This window comes from Lasiodiplodia theobromae (assembly GCF_012971845.1).
Source record: "Lasiodiplodia theobromae strain AM2As chromosome Unknown scaffold_60, whole genome shotgun sequence".
Taxonomy (NCBI): Eukaryota; Fungi; Ascomycota; class Dothideomycetes; order Botryosphaeriales; family Botryosphaeriaceae; genus Lasiodiplodia; species Lasiodiplodia theobromae.
This window is the reverse complement of record NW_023336542.1, coordinates 30,673-49,028: the sequence shown is the minus strand read 5'-3', so window position 1 is coordinate 49,028 and position 18,356 is coordinate 30,673. Positions and strand designations below refer to the sequence as shown.

At 53.2% G+C, this 18,356-nt stretch overlaps 4 protein-coding genes across 4 annotated transcripts; 2 read left to right on the top strand and 2 right to left on the bottom strand.

The window, feature by feature from the left end:
* Positions 1-2,074: 2,074 nt before the first annotated feature.
* On the bottom strand, positions 2,075-6,296 carry LTHEOB_12254 (Succinate-semialdehyde dehydrogenase; the record flags this gene model as incomplete). Its single annotated transcript, XM_035509101.1, has 8 exons — positions 2,075-2,198; positions 2,248-2,509; positions 2,564-3,198; positions 3,252-3,621; positions 3,681-3,741; positions 4,139-5,167; positions 5,214-6,028; positions 6,080-6,296. The coding sequence occupies 8 exons, from the start codon at positions 6,294-6,296 to the stop codon at positions 2,075-2,077; spliced, it is 3,513 nt and encodes a 1,170-aa protein (XP_035364759.1).
* Positions 6,297-6,963: 667 nt separating this feature from the next.
* LTHEOB_12253 (Succinate-semialdehyde dehydrogenase) lies at positions 6,964-8,252 on the top strand (the record flags this gene model as incomplete). Its single annotated transcript, XM_035509100.1, has 4 exons — positions 6,964-7,118; positions 7,167-7,486; positions 7,537-7,881; positions 8,050-8,252. The coding sequence occupies 4 exons, from the start codon at positions 6,964-6,966 to the stop codon at positions 8,250-8,252; spliced, it is 1,023 nt and encodes a 340-aa protein (XP_035364758.1).
* Positions 8,253-8,822: 570 nt separating this feature from the next.
* Positions 8,823-10,722, top strand: LTHEOB_12252 (Flavin-containing amine; the record flags this gene model as incomplete). Its single annotated transcript, XM_035509099.1, has 2 exons — positions 8,823-9,587; positions 9,655-10,722. 2 exons carry the CDS (start codon positions 8,823-8,825, stop codon positions 10,720-10,722), a joined length of 1,833 nt encoding a protein of 610 aa, XP_035364757.1.
* A 1,170-nt stretch (positions 10,723-11,892) lies between these two features.
* On the bottom strand, positions 11,893-13,737 carry LTHEOB_12251 (MFS transporter; the record flags this gene model as incomplete). Its single annotated transcript, XM_035509098.1, has 7 exons — positions 11,893-12,122; positions 12,183-12,492; positions 12,544-12,858; positions 12,908-12,921; positions 12,975-13,155; positions 13,204-13,367; positions 13,416-13,737. The coding sequence occupies 7 exons, from the start codon at positions 13,735-13,737 to the stop codon at positions 11,893-11,895; spliced, it is 1,536 nt and encodes a 511-aa protein (XP_035364756.1).
* Between the last annotated feature and the right edge of the window lie 4,619 nt (positions 13,738-18,356).

Below are 18,356 nucleotides of genomic sequence, written 5' to 3'. Positions count from 1 at the left end.
ATCAAACAGATGGAAACAAGGGCGGCTGGTTATATCAATGACGGAGAACATTCGCCATTGGTATTTAAAATGTAGTGGCTCTGTAGCAAACACGACTCAGGGACTTGACAATAATTTTGTTCAAATTGATACCACGCTCCTTGTTATGCACCAACGCCAAGCTCCTGTTCGGCTCCTACGGCTTTACTCCCTCGGCCGCCGGTACCAGCATGAAGCAGTGGGTCTCAATGCAGGTTCCAGGCCCTCTCCCTCACATGATGCATCAAAACACCCAGCTGGAACCCGACCACTCGAGGTGCTGCCTACTTCAGATATTCTACGATCGCTGGTCGTTCTCTCCACCGCTTCAATCCCGCCTGCTATCCTCAGGCCATTGATGAGAGGCTTCAGCCAGCATTCTCATGCACTCTTGAAGTTCCCGCCCATATCATGGATGATGAGGAAGACTTTCTATCCACAGTTTTGCTGCGGCTCATCAGACGATGACATAAGGAAGAAGATGGCTGACTTGAAACGGCTGGGATTTTCCGGTACCATCATGGCCTATGCTAAAGAGTTGCCGGCTACATCGGATGCAGAGAAACAAACTGATAATTTCAGGTCAGAAGTTGATTTCTGGTTGGAGAACAATCTGAAGACAGTTGAACTCACTGATCCAGGCAACTTTGTTGCAATAAAATACACTGGAGCTGGCCGTTTGGCAGCGCAAAAATTGAGGGAGCTTTCGCAGTCACTACCGTGTGAAACTACTCCGCTCACCATGAACGAAAGTCTGAGAATTTTCGGTAGTGTTGCTGAGGCAATCGCAAGAATCTCCAATGCGGCAAAGACCCGTGGAGTACGACTTTTGATGGATGCTGAAACTCAAGGAACACAGAGAGCAATCGATACACTGACCATGGTGAGCCGATCAATGAGTATTTTGACAAAATCATAGCTGACAAGCATACGTTATTTAGTCCCTCATGGCGCACTTCAACAGGAACAGCAACGCAGTTGTCTACAACACATATCAAATGTGAGCGTGTCCAGTCCATTCATGCAGTGCGAGTGTCCTGCTGACACTCAGACTAGGTATCTCAAGTCCACACCAGAGAAACTCTCGCGTCATCTAGCTTCGTCACGAGACTACCAATTTACGCTGGGCGTTAAGATGGTGCGAGGCGCCTACCTTCAATCCGAGTGGAACCGATCACTCATCCACACCACCAAAGAAGAAACGGACCTCGCCTACGACACAGCGATCGCACTGCTACTCTACGGTGGAAAGCCAACCGCGGAGATATTGCCTGACGTAGCACGCTGCAGAGACATCGTACGCGACGGAGACCGGCTTTTCGCATCAGCGCTTCAAAAGCGCCCGGATGTATGGCAGAAGATAGATAGAACCCAGCAGCGGCCATGGAATGCAGATGTCGTGTTCGCAACTCACAATAAGACCTCTGTACAAACGGCGCTAAGTATCCAGCAGCGACTCGCGGAGACTGAAGGAAAGCAGGGTGTGTGGCCGGGGAGGGTAAACGACGTCGCGTATGCCCAGCTGCTTGGCATGGCAGACGAGCTATCCCTGCACCTGTGTTCACGGAAAGAGACTACAGATACTGGCATTAAGTGCTACAAGTATGCTGTATGGGGTTCGTTGAATGAGTGCGTACTCTATTTGTTGCGGCGTGCAGAAGAGAATCGCGATTCGCTGGCGAGGACAAAGGCAACGGTGCGCGAGTTGTTGCGGGAACTAAGATACAGAGCACGGAGATTTTTATCATAGACATGAGAGTCTATAATGCGGCTTCTTTTCTTTCTCATACCCTTTTCTTTTACAAGGGCAGTGGCTACCGGCTTCATGATCTCCCACGGCTCTGACAAAAGCTGGATTGGTGTGCTAAAAGAGGCAACAGTTACTATCCATTAGAAAAACTCTTCAAGTCGCTCAAGTTTTACGCAACATATATCAGTCGAGATTTCTCATTGATTGATCGTTATCACACTCCTGCATATGAGACTGACTCCTACGCACCACACATCGAGAATGATAAATTCCGCGATACCTTCCTCAACCTATGCCGGACGTATTTCAAAGCTTGGAGTGGTAAACAGTGTTGATACCTCCAGTGACAACAGTCTTGAGCGTTGTGTATTCATCAAGACCGTACTTGCTGCCCTCTCGGCCAAAGCCCGAGTGCTTGACGCCGCCAAATCTGTCTAGTCGTCAGCAGATGCAGTGCGAGTTCATGAGTACGAACGTACGGTGAGGGAGGATCAGAAACTGAACCAGTATTTAATCCCACCATGCCAACATGCAGCAACTCGCTCATGCGCTGTGAGGTTTGGAGATCCCGAGTGAAGACGTAAGCAGCCAGCCCGACTTCGACCTCGTTTGCGGACTTGACGACTTCTTCCTCAGTCTGAAATTTGAAGATAGCTGCCACCGGGCCGAAAGTTTCCTCGCGTGCGATCTTCATGTCTTTCGTCATGCCTGTAATGATGGTCGGCTCAAAGAAGTTAGGGCCTGTGGTAGTCATCAGCAATCTACTCCAAGTAAGTGTCCCGTACAGGATCGAACCTAAAGCTGTAACCCGGTTTCCACCCAGTTCGATCTTAGCGCCTTTCGCCTTGGCATCTTCGACGTGTTCAACCACCTTGGAGATGGCATTCGCGTGAATGAGCGGTCCGTGAGTGACGATGTCGTCGAATCCAGATCCAACACGGAACCTCCCTACGACCTCCCGAAGCCTGTCAACAAAGGCATCGTGGATCCCAGATTGGACGAATATTCTGTTCGCACACACGCAGGTCTGGCCAGTGCACTTGAATTTGCTCGCAATCAGACCGGACACGGCTGTGTCCAGATCAGCGTCGTTGAACACAATGAATGGTGCATTTCCACCGAGCTCAAGGCTGAGCTTCTTCAAGCTCGAGCTGCACTGCCTCATCAGCAGTTTCCCAACCCTGGTGGAGCCAGTGAATGAGATCTTCTGGACTTCCGGGGATTCGCATAGCGCAAGGCCGATTTCGGGGGTATTGTCAAGCGCGGTGACAATATTCAGAACGCCCTTTGGAATGCCTGCGCGCTCTGCGAGCACCGCCAGAGCATTCGCGGTGAAAGGCGTCTCGCCGGCAGTTTTGACGACGCAGGTGCATCCGGCAGCGAACGCAGCGGCGGCCTTCCTGGCCAGCATCCCTGCCGGAAAGTTCCACCTTGGATAAATCCTCAGCATTACTCCCAGCACATGGCAAATGAGATGACCTACGGTGTTATCATCCCGCAAACGCCCACCGGCTCCCTAATCACGGACGCGCGAGTGCCAGCCACGCTGTGCGGAACGACGTCGCCGTAAATCCTGGCCGCCTCTTCGGAAAACCACTCGATGTAGCTTGCAGCAAATAAGACTTCACCCGAAGCATCAGGCTTCGCTTTGCCATTCTCCCAAGTGATTAGAGTGGTGATGTCCTGTTTGTTCTCCAGGATCAAGTCGTGCCACTTGCGGATCAGCCTCGAGCGCTCCCGCCCTGTCCGTACTCGCCATTTTGGAAATGCTTTGGCCGCCGCTTCGATGGCGAGCTGGGCGTCTGCAGGAACGCATTCCGGGCACTTTCCGATGAGCTGGCCGCTCGCGGGGTCTGATGAATCTTTTCAGAAAGTGCACACATCTTTGACGAGATGGAGACCAAGAGCTTACCATGGACCGCGAATGTCTTCCCTGAGACGGAATCCACCCATTCGCCGTCGATGTACGTCTTCTGGACCAAAAGACTCGGGTCTCTGAGCGTGGGAGCTTGCATTTTGGAAATATCACGGAGGAGAAAAGCAAAGGCCGAAGGATCGTGATTGTATTGGCATCATCGCTAATACATGTCCTGCAGGGACGGTTCTCGTCGCCGAAAAGCTGCACAGCTCGGGTGCGTGGTCCGGGGGAACGACCGGGGTTCGAAAAAGGAAGCCCATACCGACCGTACCCCGCAAATAGCCGCCCACCCCAACTCCAAAGAATTCATGACATCAAAACATTTTTTTGGGGAAGCGCTGGGCAAGTTACCTCGAGAAGACGAAAGGGAAAGAAACAACGAAAAGTACAATCCCAATTTACGTGCACAACAACGTCACCCCCTCCTCCCTCACAACATCAACCCAACTTACACATCCTACACCCCCATTCTTCTTCCCAACCCCATCCCTCCTCCCCCACACCATCCTCACCACCCCCGCCGCCTTCCCAAACAACGGCACCCCACTCTTCCTCTCCTGCACCTCAAACCACCTCTCAAACCTGCCCCTCAACCCCTCGCCCTCAGCCTCGCACGCCGCGACGAAGCCGGGCCAAACGATACCGGTCGTGTAGCCGTCGTACTCGGCGGGTGCAGTTGCCGCCATGGCGTCGTCTTCGTCCTGGATGCGCTCGAGGTGCTCAATGGTGCGGGCCACGCTGGGCTGCAGGATGGCGGTGCTGGCGACGTCGTGCACGCGCCGGTAGAAATACACGACTAGCGCAGCGCGCATGGCGCGGACGAGGTGCGCGAGCGCGCGGCGGTTGGCGGCGACGGCGGCGGGGTGGGCATCGGTGTCGGTGCCCGGGGGGTAGTAGGAGTCGGAAGACGAGGAGGAGGAAGAAGAGGAGGAGGAGGAGGAGGAGGAATTGGAGGAGTGCAAGGGCGACGACGGCTCGTCATCATCCCATTGGCAGATGGCGCGCTCGAGGGCTCTGGCGCGGCGGAAGAATTGGGCTGGGGAGGGAGAGGTGGGGGAATTGGGTGCAGACATCATGGCCTCGCGCTCGTTGCCTAGGCGGGTCGTCTGCGAGATTAGCAGCATCAGTGACTCCGGGATGCCGTAGACGTCCGGGTAGAGCGTGTGCTTGGTGAAGTCGCCGGCGATCTCGAGGTGCAGGTCGTGGACGCCGATGTCGAAGCTCTTTTCGCGCTTCCAGGGGTGCTCGAGGTCGCCGTCGTCGTCGTTGGTTTCGTCCGACGCCCAGTCGGTGATGCGGAAGGGTGCGGCGTTCTTGCAGCTTGGTGAGGTCGTCTCGTGCATGAGCCTGATGTAGGCGTAGTGGTGGTGCAGGAGTCGAGCTTTGCGCGATATCCGGGGCTTGGTGAGGCCGCGTAGGCGGATTAGGCGCTCTGCATCGAGGAGGTAGGCTCTTGTGTTTTCGGTAGCACCGCTGAAGGCCTGTGGCTGTTAGCAGCAGTAGCAGTGTCATGAGCAGAGGACATACGGAGATAGTAACCATGCAGAGGATGGCCATGAGCATTTCTTTATACTTTGCCTTCTTTTGCACTGACATCTCATGCTCCAACGAGGCTTTCAGGCTTTCGTGCGCCTGTAGCCTGTAACTATTGGCAACACCGTTCCAATAAGTCTTTGCCGTGCTAGTCGACGAGGCGCTCAGGTTGAAAGCACTGATGGCCATGACGCCGTTAAATACGGAGGCTCGTGCATAGCTTGCTTTGTAGCCCATGGTGATTTCTGCAAGAGTTGTCATGGCGCACGGCAACTGAAGAATATTCCATGGCGTCTTTCGGTGATACTTCAAGGGAGAGAAGAGGCGGATAACGTGGTCTTTGTAGTTGTTCAGGAGCAGACTTGCATCTCGATGAGCCATCGAGTCTGGATATGGGTTCAGGTACGGAGTTAGGAAAAGGTCCGTTGGGTTCCCAGACAAAGGGAGACCCTGGTCACATTGCTGGGCTTCATCCGCGTAGGGCTGTTCTTGAGCGTCAAATACCTGATCGATAGCTGAGAGAGCGGCGACGAATTGCTCATCGTTAAAGTCGACTACGTCTGGAATAAGGTCAAGGTCCGGCAGAAGGCCTGAGAAAGCTTGATCCTCCTCATTGGCCGTCGGAGGCACGACAGGAGATGCGGGGCGGGCGCACTTGAAGACGGCAAACGGGCCGTGCGCAAGGCCATCGTTTCCCTCTGACAATTCGAGCTGTTGGGATTGGTCATCCAGATTCGCTATTACACGGTCGGCTCGTCTTCTACGCATGCTCGTGCGAAGCTCATCACTCATGGCCAAGCGCTCCTTTTCTGCCCGGTTCTCAGCCTTCGCTCAATACCATGTTCAAAGGCCAGACGTACCCGTAAACAAGGGCCGACGATAGCGGCCATCTTCGACGTCATCAGCCGCCCATGGCCGGCCAACCTGCACAAAGGTGAGGCGAGACTCGTAGCCCCGGCATGTCAGGCCCAGACGCTGGCAGCTGGTGCAGATGGGCCTAGTTTCGTCGCATTTCACCCTCCGCGTACGACAGGTGGCGCAACCATCGAGTGATCGAGTCCGCGGCGGCTTGGGCATTTTAGGAGCAGGTGGGGGAAAGATGATGAATGACGAAAGTCGAGCGAGACGGTTGGGTGGGGAGCAGGAAGGTCATCCCCGATAGCTTATCGCTCGCTTGAGTACGAAGCGGCGCTAACCGTAAATGGTAGCACACCCAACCCAATCCACCAAAGTGGGATGTGCCCTCGAACAGTGCGCTTGCCACGAGTTCCTATTGCGGGCCTTTACGCTGTATCTAACTTATTATGTCTATTATACTACCATAACTCATCCTGGCATTTTGGCGTCAAAACACATCGATTGCTGAGCCAAATCTGTGACAGCAACGATGCCTCCAGACCCTAAGATGGATGAACGCCATGCAATGCTTTGTAATATCACCTCTAAGCTGTGCTGGAATCTACAATGTTGGCATTTCTCCTACAACCCCCGAATAGATGCACGATGTCATTGGAAGCAATAACCGAGGTTGGGGTTGCTAGCCGCTTTTGGTTCGGTTTTACTGGAAGTTTCCCGACCAGTATGCATGTAATTGGCCACAAAGAAATCCTTCTTACATTATGCGCGCGTACCCCTCGCTACTCACTGCGAAAGTCGGAGACTTGTCCCAGCCGTTATTTGAATATAAGAGCACGCGTCTCTCCAAAGTAATCAATGATCCAAACTTACACCAAGACCAGTGACGATGCAGTCAGACAATATGAAGAGGGATGACCCGATTACAGTCGACGAGGCTATGCAGATTGCAAAGACAAGGTTGCCGAAGAATATCTGGGAATTCTACGTATGCGGGTCCGATGATGGGAACGCGGTAAAGCGCAACTCCGAGGCATTCGATCGGTAGGGTTTGAGAACTGAAAACATTCAGCATACACTAATGGAAATTAGTCTCTTCATTCTACCCCGTGTAATGCGAAATGTCACGAGCGTCGATACAAGTACCACGCTGTTCGGTACTAAATACCCTCTTCCAATTGGCATTGCTCCGAGTGCAATGCAAAAGTTGGTTGGCGGTAATGGAGAAGTCGACATGGCACGCGCTGCAGCTTCGTTGGGCATGAACTTGACTCTTTCTTCTCAATCGACGACCAGTCTAGAGGAGGTCATGCAGGAAAGGAATTGCATGGACAACCACCCGCCTTTTTGGATGCAAATCTATATGACTCAAGATCTTGAAAAGAGCATTCCTCTGATAAAGCGTGCTGAAGGTAAGCCACTCGATTCACAACTGCTGAGCTTCAGGTTAATCATTCTTCAGCTGCCGGGTACGAAGCACTGGTCGTGACGGTCGATACGCCTGTCCTCGGAAACAGGATCAACGAACGAAAGACTCCATTGGTTCTGCCTGAGAATCTCCGCTTGGCCAACATCGAATCACCAGCAAACGCGCCGAAACTGCGAAAGCCAACTTTCAATCGATTGCTAATGGATGCCCGCACAGCCCAGCAAGCCCAAGATATCATCTCGTCCGCTGGTGGATCCATGCATAGTGCGTCGTTGGAATGGACATCGACAATCAATTTCCTCCGCAAAACAACGAGCATGAAGGTCATTCTGAAGGGCATCATGACACCAGAAGACGCAGCTCTGGCGGTTAAGCACGGTGCTGATGCTATCATAGTATCAAACCACGGCGGAAGGCAGCTAGACTGTGCACCCTCGACGATCGAAGTCCTCCCTGATATTTCAAAGGCAGTTGATGGGCAGATACCTGTGATCCTGGATGGGGGAATTACGCGTGGCACTGACGTACTCAAAGCTGTGGCTCTAGGGGCAGATTTTGTGCTTGTGGGGCGTGCAGTGTTGTGGGGCCTTGCATTTGACGGCCAGCGCGGAGTCGAGACGATCGGTCACATATTGGAAAGAGAGCTTAGTCGTGCTATGGCTCTAGCCGGTATCGTAAATTTGAAGGAGGCGGACAGGAGGATGCTTGCTGTTGCAAAACAAGAAGGTTTTGGCATGGCACGACTGTGAAGGGCGGTGGACATGATGGATCTCAGGTAGAACTTATTCCAATTCTTTAGTAAGATTGCATTTTTTTTTTTCCTTTGCTCTCATCTCATTCCATCAAATGATTAGCTTGCCGTGGCATGTTTTTGGTATACAATGTGCTTAGCCAATTAGAACCTCCGCACGCCGCACCCACCCGACGGCTTCTCCGCCTCCAATTCTTCGACAACTCTGGAGCCTCATTCAGACGCCTGTCTCCTAGGGCTTGAGTTCCAGAGTGATTTTGAGCAAATTCTGAAATGTACACCAATCAATGATGAATGTGTTCCGAAGTACGTCCCAAAAGAGAAGTGGTAAGGAAAGTGTCCCCGGCGCGGCGGCTTATCTTTCGGCCTATCGGATAGGTTGCATTCTTGCCGTGCTCACTTCAGAAGTTGACCCCATCACAGATGCGCCTATGATTTTACTTTCCAGATCAGCCCCGCCTGGGACTGCGATAGGCATCGATATGTAAGCACCGTTCCTTATATCCAACTGTCAAGCTCCTCGCAACCAACCGGCCATCGACTCTCTGTGCCCTGCTCATCACGCGCAATGTCTCCCAAAGTCCAAGCCATCGACCCCGCCGGCACACCAAAGGCGTACCACGCCCAAGGCACGGTATCGGCCACGGGCAACACGATCCAGATCTCAGGCCAGTACGGCGCCACGACGGACGGTCACGTGCCCGCGTCGTACGAATCCCAAATCCACCTCGCGCTGCTGAACCTACGCCGAGTCCTCACAGCCGCCGGCGCACGGGTGACGGACATCACGAAGCTCACCCTCTACATCGTCAACTACGACCCGCAACGCCGCCTGCACACGCGGCACATCCAAAAGTTCCTCGGCACCCACCGGCCGGCCATCACGCTCGTGCCCGTCTCGCAGCTCGCCAACCCGGCATGGCTGTTCGAAGTCGAGGCGACGGCCTGCGTCGGCCCTCCCGACGTCAAGCCCCCACTCTCGACGAGGAAGAGCGCCGGCGATGACGCCAAGGACTGGCTCGACGTCATCGTGGTCGGCGCGGGGCTCAGCGGGCTGGCGGCGGCGCGCGACGTGACGCGCGGCGGGCTGCGGTGCCTGGTGCTGGAGGCGAGGGACCGCGTCGGCGGCAAGACGTTCAGCCAGGCGCTCGAGGGCGGCAAGGGCGTGGTGGATCTCGGGGCGGCGTGGATAAACGACACGAACCAGAGCCGCATGATCGATCTCGCGCGCCAGTACGGCGCCGAGCTGATCGAGCAGAACACGACAGGCAACTGCGCCTTTCAGGACTTTGACGGCAATTGCTCGTCGTTTCCGTACGGGGGGCTGCCGGCGGTGAGCAATTACCTACCAACATGGTGAAAAGGAAGAAAAACAAGAGCTGATTTTACATCCCCCACAGTTTGACGCCGCGACCCAAACGCACATCGCGCAGATCCGCGACATGGTCGAGGCGCACTGCCAGGCCGTCGACGTCTTCAACCCCAAGGACACGGACCTGGACTCGCTCACCTTCGACGCGTACCTGCGGCGCAACGGCGCCAGCGACGCGGCCGTAGCAACAGCGACAGTGTGGACGCGCGCCATGCTGGGCCAGGAGCCGGGCGACGTGTCGGCGCTGTACTTCCTCAACTACTGCAAGTCGGGCGGCGGGCTGCTGCAGATGCGGTCGGACCGCAAGGGCGGCGGCCAGCATCTGCGCTGCCGCCAGGGCATGCAGCTGTTCGCCACCGAGATGGCAAAGCGCCTGCCGCCGGGCACCGTGAAGCTGTCCACGCCGGTGCGCGCCCTGAAGCAGGTTCCCGGCGGTGGTGTGATGGTCGAGTCGGATGTCGGGACTTTCCATGCGAGGAAGGTGGTCGTGTCGGTGCCGTCGCCGGTGCTGCTGCGCGCCCTCGCCTTCGACCCGCCGTTGCCGTTCGAGAAGACGGTCCTGGCCGACTCGGCGTCGTACGGCTACTACACCAAGGTCATGCTCGTCTTCGCCCAGCCGTTCTGGGTGGAGAAAGGTTTCTGCGGCCTCACGCAGTCTTTCCGCGGCCCGGCGTCGGTCGTCCGCGACACCAGCGTGCCCGTCGACGGGAAGTGGATCCTGACCTGCTTCCTCGCCGGCGAACCTGGAAAGGAGTGGGCGAAGCTGCCGGGAGGCCGCCAGGTCGACGCGCTGCTGGAGCAGGTCGGAGAGCTGTTCGGCGATGCGGATGCGCCGCGGAAGCACTTCGTGGAGGCTGTGTCGCACGAGTGGATGCAGGAGCAGTGGTCGGGGTGGGGCTGCCCCTGCACCGCGCTGCCGCCGGGCGCGCTGGACGCTGTCGGTCATGCGTTGAGGGAGCCGGTGGGCGATATCCACTTTGTGGGCACCGAGACGGCGGGGGAGTGGAAGGGCTACATGGAGGGTGCTGTGAGGAGTGGCGAGAGAGGCGCTGCTGAGGTCTTGAGCCTGCTCTCTCGGGCCGGTGCGAAGTTGTAAGATGAGTGAGCAAATGAGCCTTTTGTTTGAAAAGTACCAATCTAAGATCCTCAATTCCGCTATTTGGTTCATATGAGAATGTTAATTTGAAGTTAGCAATCAGCCGGGCCAATCAGATCCACCGCGTGCTGAAGAACACTTGCAGAATAGTCTCCGTCGAATCACCTAGCAATCATTCACGCCATCTATGGCTGAAATTCACGAGTTTTCCTTCTTGTGTTTCAGGTATCAATACTATCAACACTCCCCTTCCGACGTGGTTCGGCTTGCTGATACCTAGGCGGCGACCATCAACGAAGGGTGGCAGCTCGTATCAAAGTCTATTCCACTTTTTAGATACAGTATGACAGAATATTGAGATGATTCTCGTTCGCGTGAACGATGCTACGTTCCCTTTTCCGCTCGCGTTGGCGCCGCGGAAACTTATCCGAACCACTGACGCACCACAATATCGACGTCGTCATCACGAACGGCTTGATTAACAAGATCGGACAAGCTCCCGCCCCAGTACGCCAACCAGGTCTTCGGTCCCTTGGCAAAGCTTGCTCCTCGGCCGAGGGACATCGGACCTAGCAGCCAATGAAAGATACCCTGTGTCAAAGCTCTCTCTAGTATGATACGATCTGCACGTCGGAATACCTAGCTTCGCCGTCCTGCTTTTCCGAAGGGATGTATGCTGCGTGCCCTGGTAGGAAGCGGCTTCTCTCGGCAACCCCGGAACAGTTCGCGCCCAGATGCCAGTGATAGCAGCCTCAACGAGCCGCACCCACTCTATTGGTGGTATAGCCTTTGACTAACGAGAGCGCGAAGATTGACTAGCCTAAGAAGATGCCCGGAGGTCCTCAGAGAGGTACTGTCCAGATTTGCGAAGTTGATTTCCTTTATGGAACCCCCCCTATGATATAGTTTCAGCAGAGGCTTTCGTTGCCCAAAATTAGAGTTATTCAATGTACTTGCATCCAAGTTCTGGCAACAATCAAAAATAGATTTCCTGAAAGTTCTTCATTCCGTCGTCTATAATGTCTCTAAGTTACATAGGCCGAAAAGATTGTTCTAGACGAAAGTGACGCTTCATTTCTCAGCGCTGCAAATGATCTAGTTCAATGGAAAGACGCCGCTCAGCGGATTGGCCTCTCAGAAGTCAAGAATATGAGCCCCTCGCAACTCTGTCTAGACCAAGAATCTGAATCCCTTATCGACTGCCTCTCCAGGAAGCCCATGTTCCTCGATCACCCGCTTCCGGTCCTCTTCGCTCGTCTGCTCTAGAAGCAAGATTCCTGCATCAATCTTCTTGTTGAGGCGAACAAGCAACATACGCAGAACGGTGGCGAATACGGCAGCCCACAAAGACGTGATGGCATTGACGATCATGGGTACAACGTAACGGGGAGCGTACGCATCTGCAATTAATTCATCAGTTTCATCAGAAAGCAAGGCTTCACCGGGAGCATAGGTCATACCTTGGTACATGTACGGCGAATAAATCTGGCAAACGTTCGAGAGGGCGTTGATTCCAGCCAAGGCTGCCGCACGCTTCGCCGGGGGACGTGGCAACGTGTTGGAGATCCAAGCCAGAGCGACGACGTATCCGGAGTAGTTCGCTCCGATCATGAGACACATTGCGAAGTAACGCGGGCCAAACTCGGTAGTAGCGGCGGCGATGATGAAAGCTGCGACAGCCAAGAGCGGTGGGAGAGCGATGTGAAGGTACCTCTCGCTCGTGCGGTCGGCATGCCACGCGTTGATGAGGATCGCAATCACGCCAATGACCTGCTCAACTCATGAGTTTTCATACCGTGACACCCGTGGTATATCACTTACGTATGGTGGAACAGTGAGAAGCAGCGTTTGCACTTTTCCATAGCCGAGCCCCTCGACGACACTGGGGAACAAGGTGGTGACGGTTCCGGAGGAAGTGAAGCCATAGATGGTTGCCAGAAGGAGCCAGGCTTTCGGGTCCTTGACAGCAAGCTTGGCGCCATGGAAGAAGGTCTGCTCTTCCGCATTGACCCAATCGTCCTCACCAATATCCTCTTGGAGTCTCCAAACAGCCATTTGTTTTTCCGGCTCCGAAAGCCAGCTTGTTGTGCGAGGGAAGTTGGGCAAGATGAAGAATGCAATCAGCGCGAGGACAATCTGGCGAGAATTAGTACACGAGCAAGAGTCGTGGTGGAAGTAGACATACGGTGATAGCACCCTCTGGAAAAAGGAGTTAGCAGGTAGTCGAACATTATGCGAGAGGGAAGGCATACCGATGATGAATAGCCATCTCCACGCACCAAGGCCCCGCGCACCAGCCATGTTGTCGGTAATACCAGCTGCAATCAGTCCAGAGAACGCCCCTGAAATTAGAGATCCTGAGTAAAGAATCGCAGTTCGGAGGACAAGCTCCTTCCGAGTGTACCATGCCGACAGGTAGTAGAGACAGCCGGGCTACTGTACGTCAGCTACAGTAACAATAGTCAGACACATGATACTCACGAAGTATGCAGCCTCGACGAAACCGAGGACAAAACGGCAAGCGACCAGTCCGCCAAACGATTGAACAGCTCCAGTGCAGGTAGAGATGACGCCCCAGATCACCATGCATGTCGGGAGGTACAGAGCAGGCTTTCCAAATTTGTTGAGCATCAGGTTGGACGGCACTGAAAAGAGTCAATATGCGTAGAGTTATTGACGAGTAAGAGACTTACCCTGCATGAGCAAGTACCCGACGAAAAGGATACTTAAAGCTGTCTGGTACTGATTCCCCTTCAGATTCAAGTCATCGCTCATGCCTGCGATTTTTGCTGCTGCAATGTTGTTGCGATCAAGATAATTCATGATGTACATCAACAGCATCATGGGTAGAAGCCGCAGGTCGATTTTCCTCTTGACATGGACGTTGAGCTTCTCCCGCTCCTCGGCCGGCAAGTCGGCTAACAAGGGCGGCAACTGGACCCGCGGCTGCTTTCCTGCGTTCGACAATGTCTCGGCATCTTCGACGTGAGTGGCGTCGACCTTTGCGATATCCATCTTGCCGTTTAAAAATATCGTACAGAAGAAAGGAGTCGGAAGATAGAAAGACGGCTGGTCGTGAGTTCTGATGAGGTAGCGGGAGCCAAGGCTTGGTGAAATAAATAAGACCTGGCCTTGGTTTAGTCAAGCTTCCCCGCATCGTACCCCGGCTTTCGTGGCGCCCCCCGGCCGGTGAGCGGAAAAGCTGTGGGGAAGGCATATCCGCCACCCCACAATGTTGCATCGGAGAAGCACTTTGGTGGGTCCATCAGTATTGTCATCGAAAAGCACGGCTTCTGTAATCAACAACATCCTGTTGGCTCTTTCCCCATGCACGAAACCGCGTTTGCTCCACCTTCGGATGAAGGCGCAAACGAAAGATAGCTCTCCGCTCCCAGTATGGCCACCCACCATGAACCGCACCAGTCAAGCTTCCCGAACAGTCCGTCAACGTCCCGCTGTTCCGCCACAGACTTGTACCACTTTCTTGAAAGAATAGCCCGTTCCTTGTCGGGAAGGTAGAACAAGCTTACCCTACGATAAGTCGTCAACAGCAGGCCAGGCACAGACCAATAGTTTGCAACTCCGAGTGAAGATAGTCGAAGAAGGTGATGCAAATGTTTCACATGCCAGAGATAATGCGAAACTCTGCGAAGCGTTCCACGTCATGAAGGGATCATTTACATGTGCTCTCAAAAGCTTGCACGTGCATCGGAAACGTGCATGTGTTTGTTTGAGCAGTTGAGACCGTCCAGTTAGCACAAGGAATTGTTGTTGAAACCACAATGGATTGGCCCTCTAAGGGGCACACGACTGGCAGAGACTACGTACACTCAGAGGTGAGACTAAGCCCAAATAGGCTTTCTTTTCTGTAAATACTATGTGCGGCTCTTCGTACTTAACGAATGTCTTCGTCGCACAGGCTTCCAGATGTAAGCGGCCTGCTGCAGTCATCAATCCTTCTTTACGAGGGCCATGAGAAATATTTTACGTATTATGTAGTATTCGATCCTTGTAATCGGTAAACATAACTTTAATTAATGCTTTGAAGGACACCAGTTAACCACATCGTGTTTCTCATTTGCATTTTTTAAAAGAACAAGAAGAAGAAACGGCAACAATACTTCATAAATGGTAGAGGTTGCTGAGCGTTGCAGTGATGATGACATGATTGTAAGCTGACAGCTGAATTCGGCGAGAATCTGCTTTTTCTATTGGTCAGAACAAGGGTACGATGTTCGTCTTGTTACATGCGTCGCTATGTTTAGTATAGTGTCATGGTAAAAGTCCCCGAAACTCAGCTCGGCAAAAAACCCACATCTACGGTACAGAACCCACTCTCTTCAGCCACCTTCCCCGTTCCACATTTTCCCAGCCGACCACTGCAGACGTACTGTGGAAAATGCCAAAGACTTCGTTTCGCTGCCAAATCTGCAGCAAGACGTACTCAACAAGCAGCCACTTGCGTCGTCATGAGGCCACACGTGAGTCAGGTGACCTCGCAATGAAACACGGCCGGCTGAACAGAATCACAGATACTGCTCGCACCGCATCAACTTGCCCTTTTTGCAATCGGGCCTTCACAAGAGTGTCAGTTTTTGAACCATTTGCAGCTAGTTATACACATTCTGATGATTTGTCAGCGACGTGGCTCGCCGCCATGTCCGAACCTGTAACCCGGATGGACGTAACGTGGCCCTTCCAACGGCAAAAAGAGGTAAAAAGCGGCGGGCCTGTGACGGATGCTCAAAAAGCAAGCTTTCCTGCGATTCGGGGAGCCCGTGTAGCCGTTGCCGCGCTCGGAGGGTGCCGTGCACTTACCTACTCGTAGGCACCCCGGAACCTCCACAGAGTCAGGTGAACAACAACATTTCCACGGCGGCCGTCCCAAAGGTTGACGGCAGAAGTGATGCACATCCTCCATGGCGCATTCCGGTCAAGTTCCTCCTGGACTTTACTGATCCTGGTGCCGCGACAACCACTGAAAAATTCACCGACAAGCCCACTCCCGAGCCTACCGATGACATTATCTACCCGAGCCTGGATGCCGAATTGGCTGCATTCAACCTGTTCTTCGATCCTGGATCTTGGTTAATTGGTATGTCTGAGTTTCAGCCGGAACTCCTCGAAGTCCCCGTGACATGCCCGTCCGAGTTTCCTGGGGGAGTTTCCAAACTGGAAACGCGCATGCAGCATGTCGTTGCAGAGCTTAGCCGTACCCATGAAGCAATGAGCCATCAGGGTTCAAGGTACCAGGACCCCTTCAATTATGCTCTTGCCGAGTCTGTCTTTACCGCTGGGAACGCTCGGGACTTCATCTGGGCCTGCTTCAACACCATCCATCAGCACAATCCAGTCATCCACTGGCCAACTTTTGACTGCGAGATTGCGTCTACTCCTCTTTTACTCTCTGTAGTTCTCTTTGGTTCCATGTATTTGCCGCAATCTGGCCCTGCCATGTCCGCACGTCAGTTTTTCGACCTTGCCGAAGAATACATCTTTCAACACTCCACATTCCGGCGGCTATTTGATAAATTCTCTCCGGAGGGTCTCTCTGATGAAGAGATCGAGATACTTCAAGCAGCGGTAACCATGGAGGCCGTCCAGGACAGCATCAATAGCAAAATAACGCGACGGCGCATTCGCGTTGAACGACACCCGCGGCTAATTGCTATAGCAAGATCAACTGGGCTGTTTCGAATGAAGAGAGAAGAACACGTAGTTGACTGGAAGGCTTTTATCAGATCGGAGACACTTATAAGGTGCGCCATCGCTCTCCTTTACATTTTCGGGTTTACAGTTTAACAAAAATTACAGAATCGGTTTCTGGACGATTATGAATGACAACTTCCTCACAGGCATTTTCAACAACCCGCCGTTGGTGGCCATATCCGAGTTGAATGGTCATCTTCCTTGCCACGAGGACCTTTTTGATGCGGAGACAGCCGAAGACTTCTGGCAGTTAATGACCTCGTTGCCTCGACGCGTCGAGCCCCCATCGCTGTCAAAATTTGTCTCATTGCTCCTCCAAGACACTTGGTCTGGACCTGGAGATGATATGTACAGCGGGGTCACAGCATCTCATCTACTAGCAGTTTCCCTGGGTGAGTTTGCCATGAATGCTTTTGATACTACGCTAACAAATATCCAGCGCTGCTTTCGATGACCGTAACCTCGAGAAACAGTTGTTTAAGAGACTCAGTTTTCGATACTATTACCCGCGCGACAGACCGGTGGAAAGCCCTGTGGGATCTTGTCTTCGAACGTGATAGATTAGATGAATCCCGGAGACTAGGATTCGCCAAACATGCACCGGAGACTCTTTGGTTGGTTAGGACCATCATACGTGCTACAAAATTGGGAGATGATTCCTCTGGATTCATGCAGAATGTATGCACGTATTCACTCAAAGATATCAATGACTTTGTACGAAGATATAAAGAAACATAGGTCTTTTTCTGTCTTTTTTCGCCGGGAGGGAGGGGGAGGAAGGAGGTTCAAGGGCAAAGGCGCAAGAATAAACAATCTACATCAAAGCGGCGGCGTTCATGGAAATTCATTTCGGACCCAATTTAGATACAGTATTCTGAGCTGTCCAATATCTTCGATTCCAAGCCAAAAGTCTTGTAAAAAAAAAAAAAGCAAACTTTTCGAAACAACTGCATCGTCCAGCGCCTTATTTCCTATACCACATGCGCGTAATTTTTGTGTTCCTCATCTTCTTTTGCAGCTGGAACACCCCATACAGCAGTGCCTCCGGTGTCGGTGGACATCCTGGAACGTAGATATCCACCGGTACAATCCTATCCACGCCTCTTACAACGCTATAACTGTAGTGATAATAACCTCCACCGTTCGCGCAACTGCCCATGCTAATCACCCATTTCGGGTCAGGCATTTGATCATAACATTGGCGCAGTGCTGGACCCATCTTATTGGTGACTGTCCCCGCCACTATCATGACGTCCGCCTGGCGAGGCGAGGCCCGGAAGATGATACCGAGGCGATCTTGGTCGTAGCGGGGCATGGATACGTGCATCATCTCGATTGCGCAACAGGCGAGACCGAAACTCAGAGGCCAGAAAGAGCCTTGACGTGCCCAGTTCGTGATCTGGTCTAGTGTAGTCCTGAGTATGTTAGTCTCGCCAGAGACTGGCGCTTGGGTTTGTATGCATACAAAACATGTTCCGCCACGTTCATCTTCTTGCGTTCAGGACTCAATGCTGTAGACGTGTTCGGCGCTGGGCCATCTTTAGGCCGTAGTGTTTGATGTTGCACGCATGTTTGGCTGAAAGGTCTGACAAAAAGCAAGTCTCGAGGAAAGCTAGCGCTCCAGCGGCCAGATGCCATAAGCGCTATTGCCGTCAGCGAAGTACTAAATCAGACGTCATGAAAGATGTAGACACTTACTGCTACGCAGTTGGCGTGCACAGAAAGCAGCCATTGTTTAAGTACTACAGAAATAGAGCGAAAGGGGGCTTCTGGTAGCGCAGAAGCACTTCTCAAAGAGCAACATGAGGGTTGGCGAAAGAAGTCCACGGGGCCCGCTCGTGTCCTTATACTCATCGGAATAAAACCCACTTGAACCCACTTCTCCTCCGATATTTCGTGACCACTCCCTCGGCTCTAGAATAGCT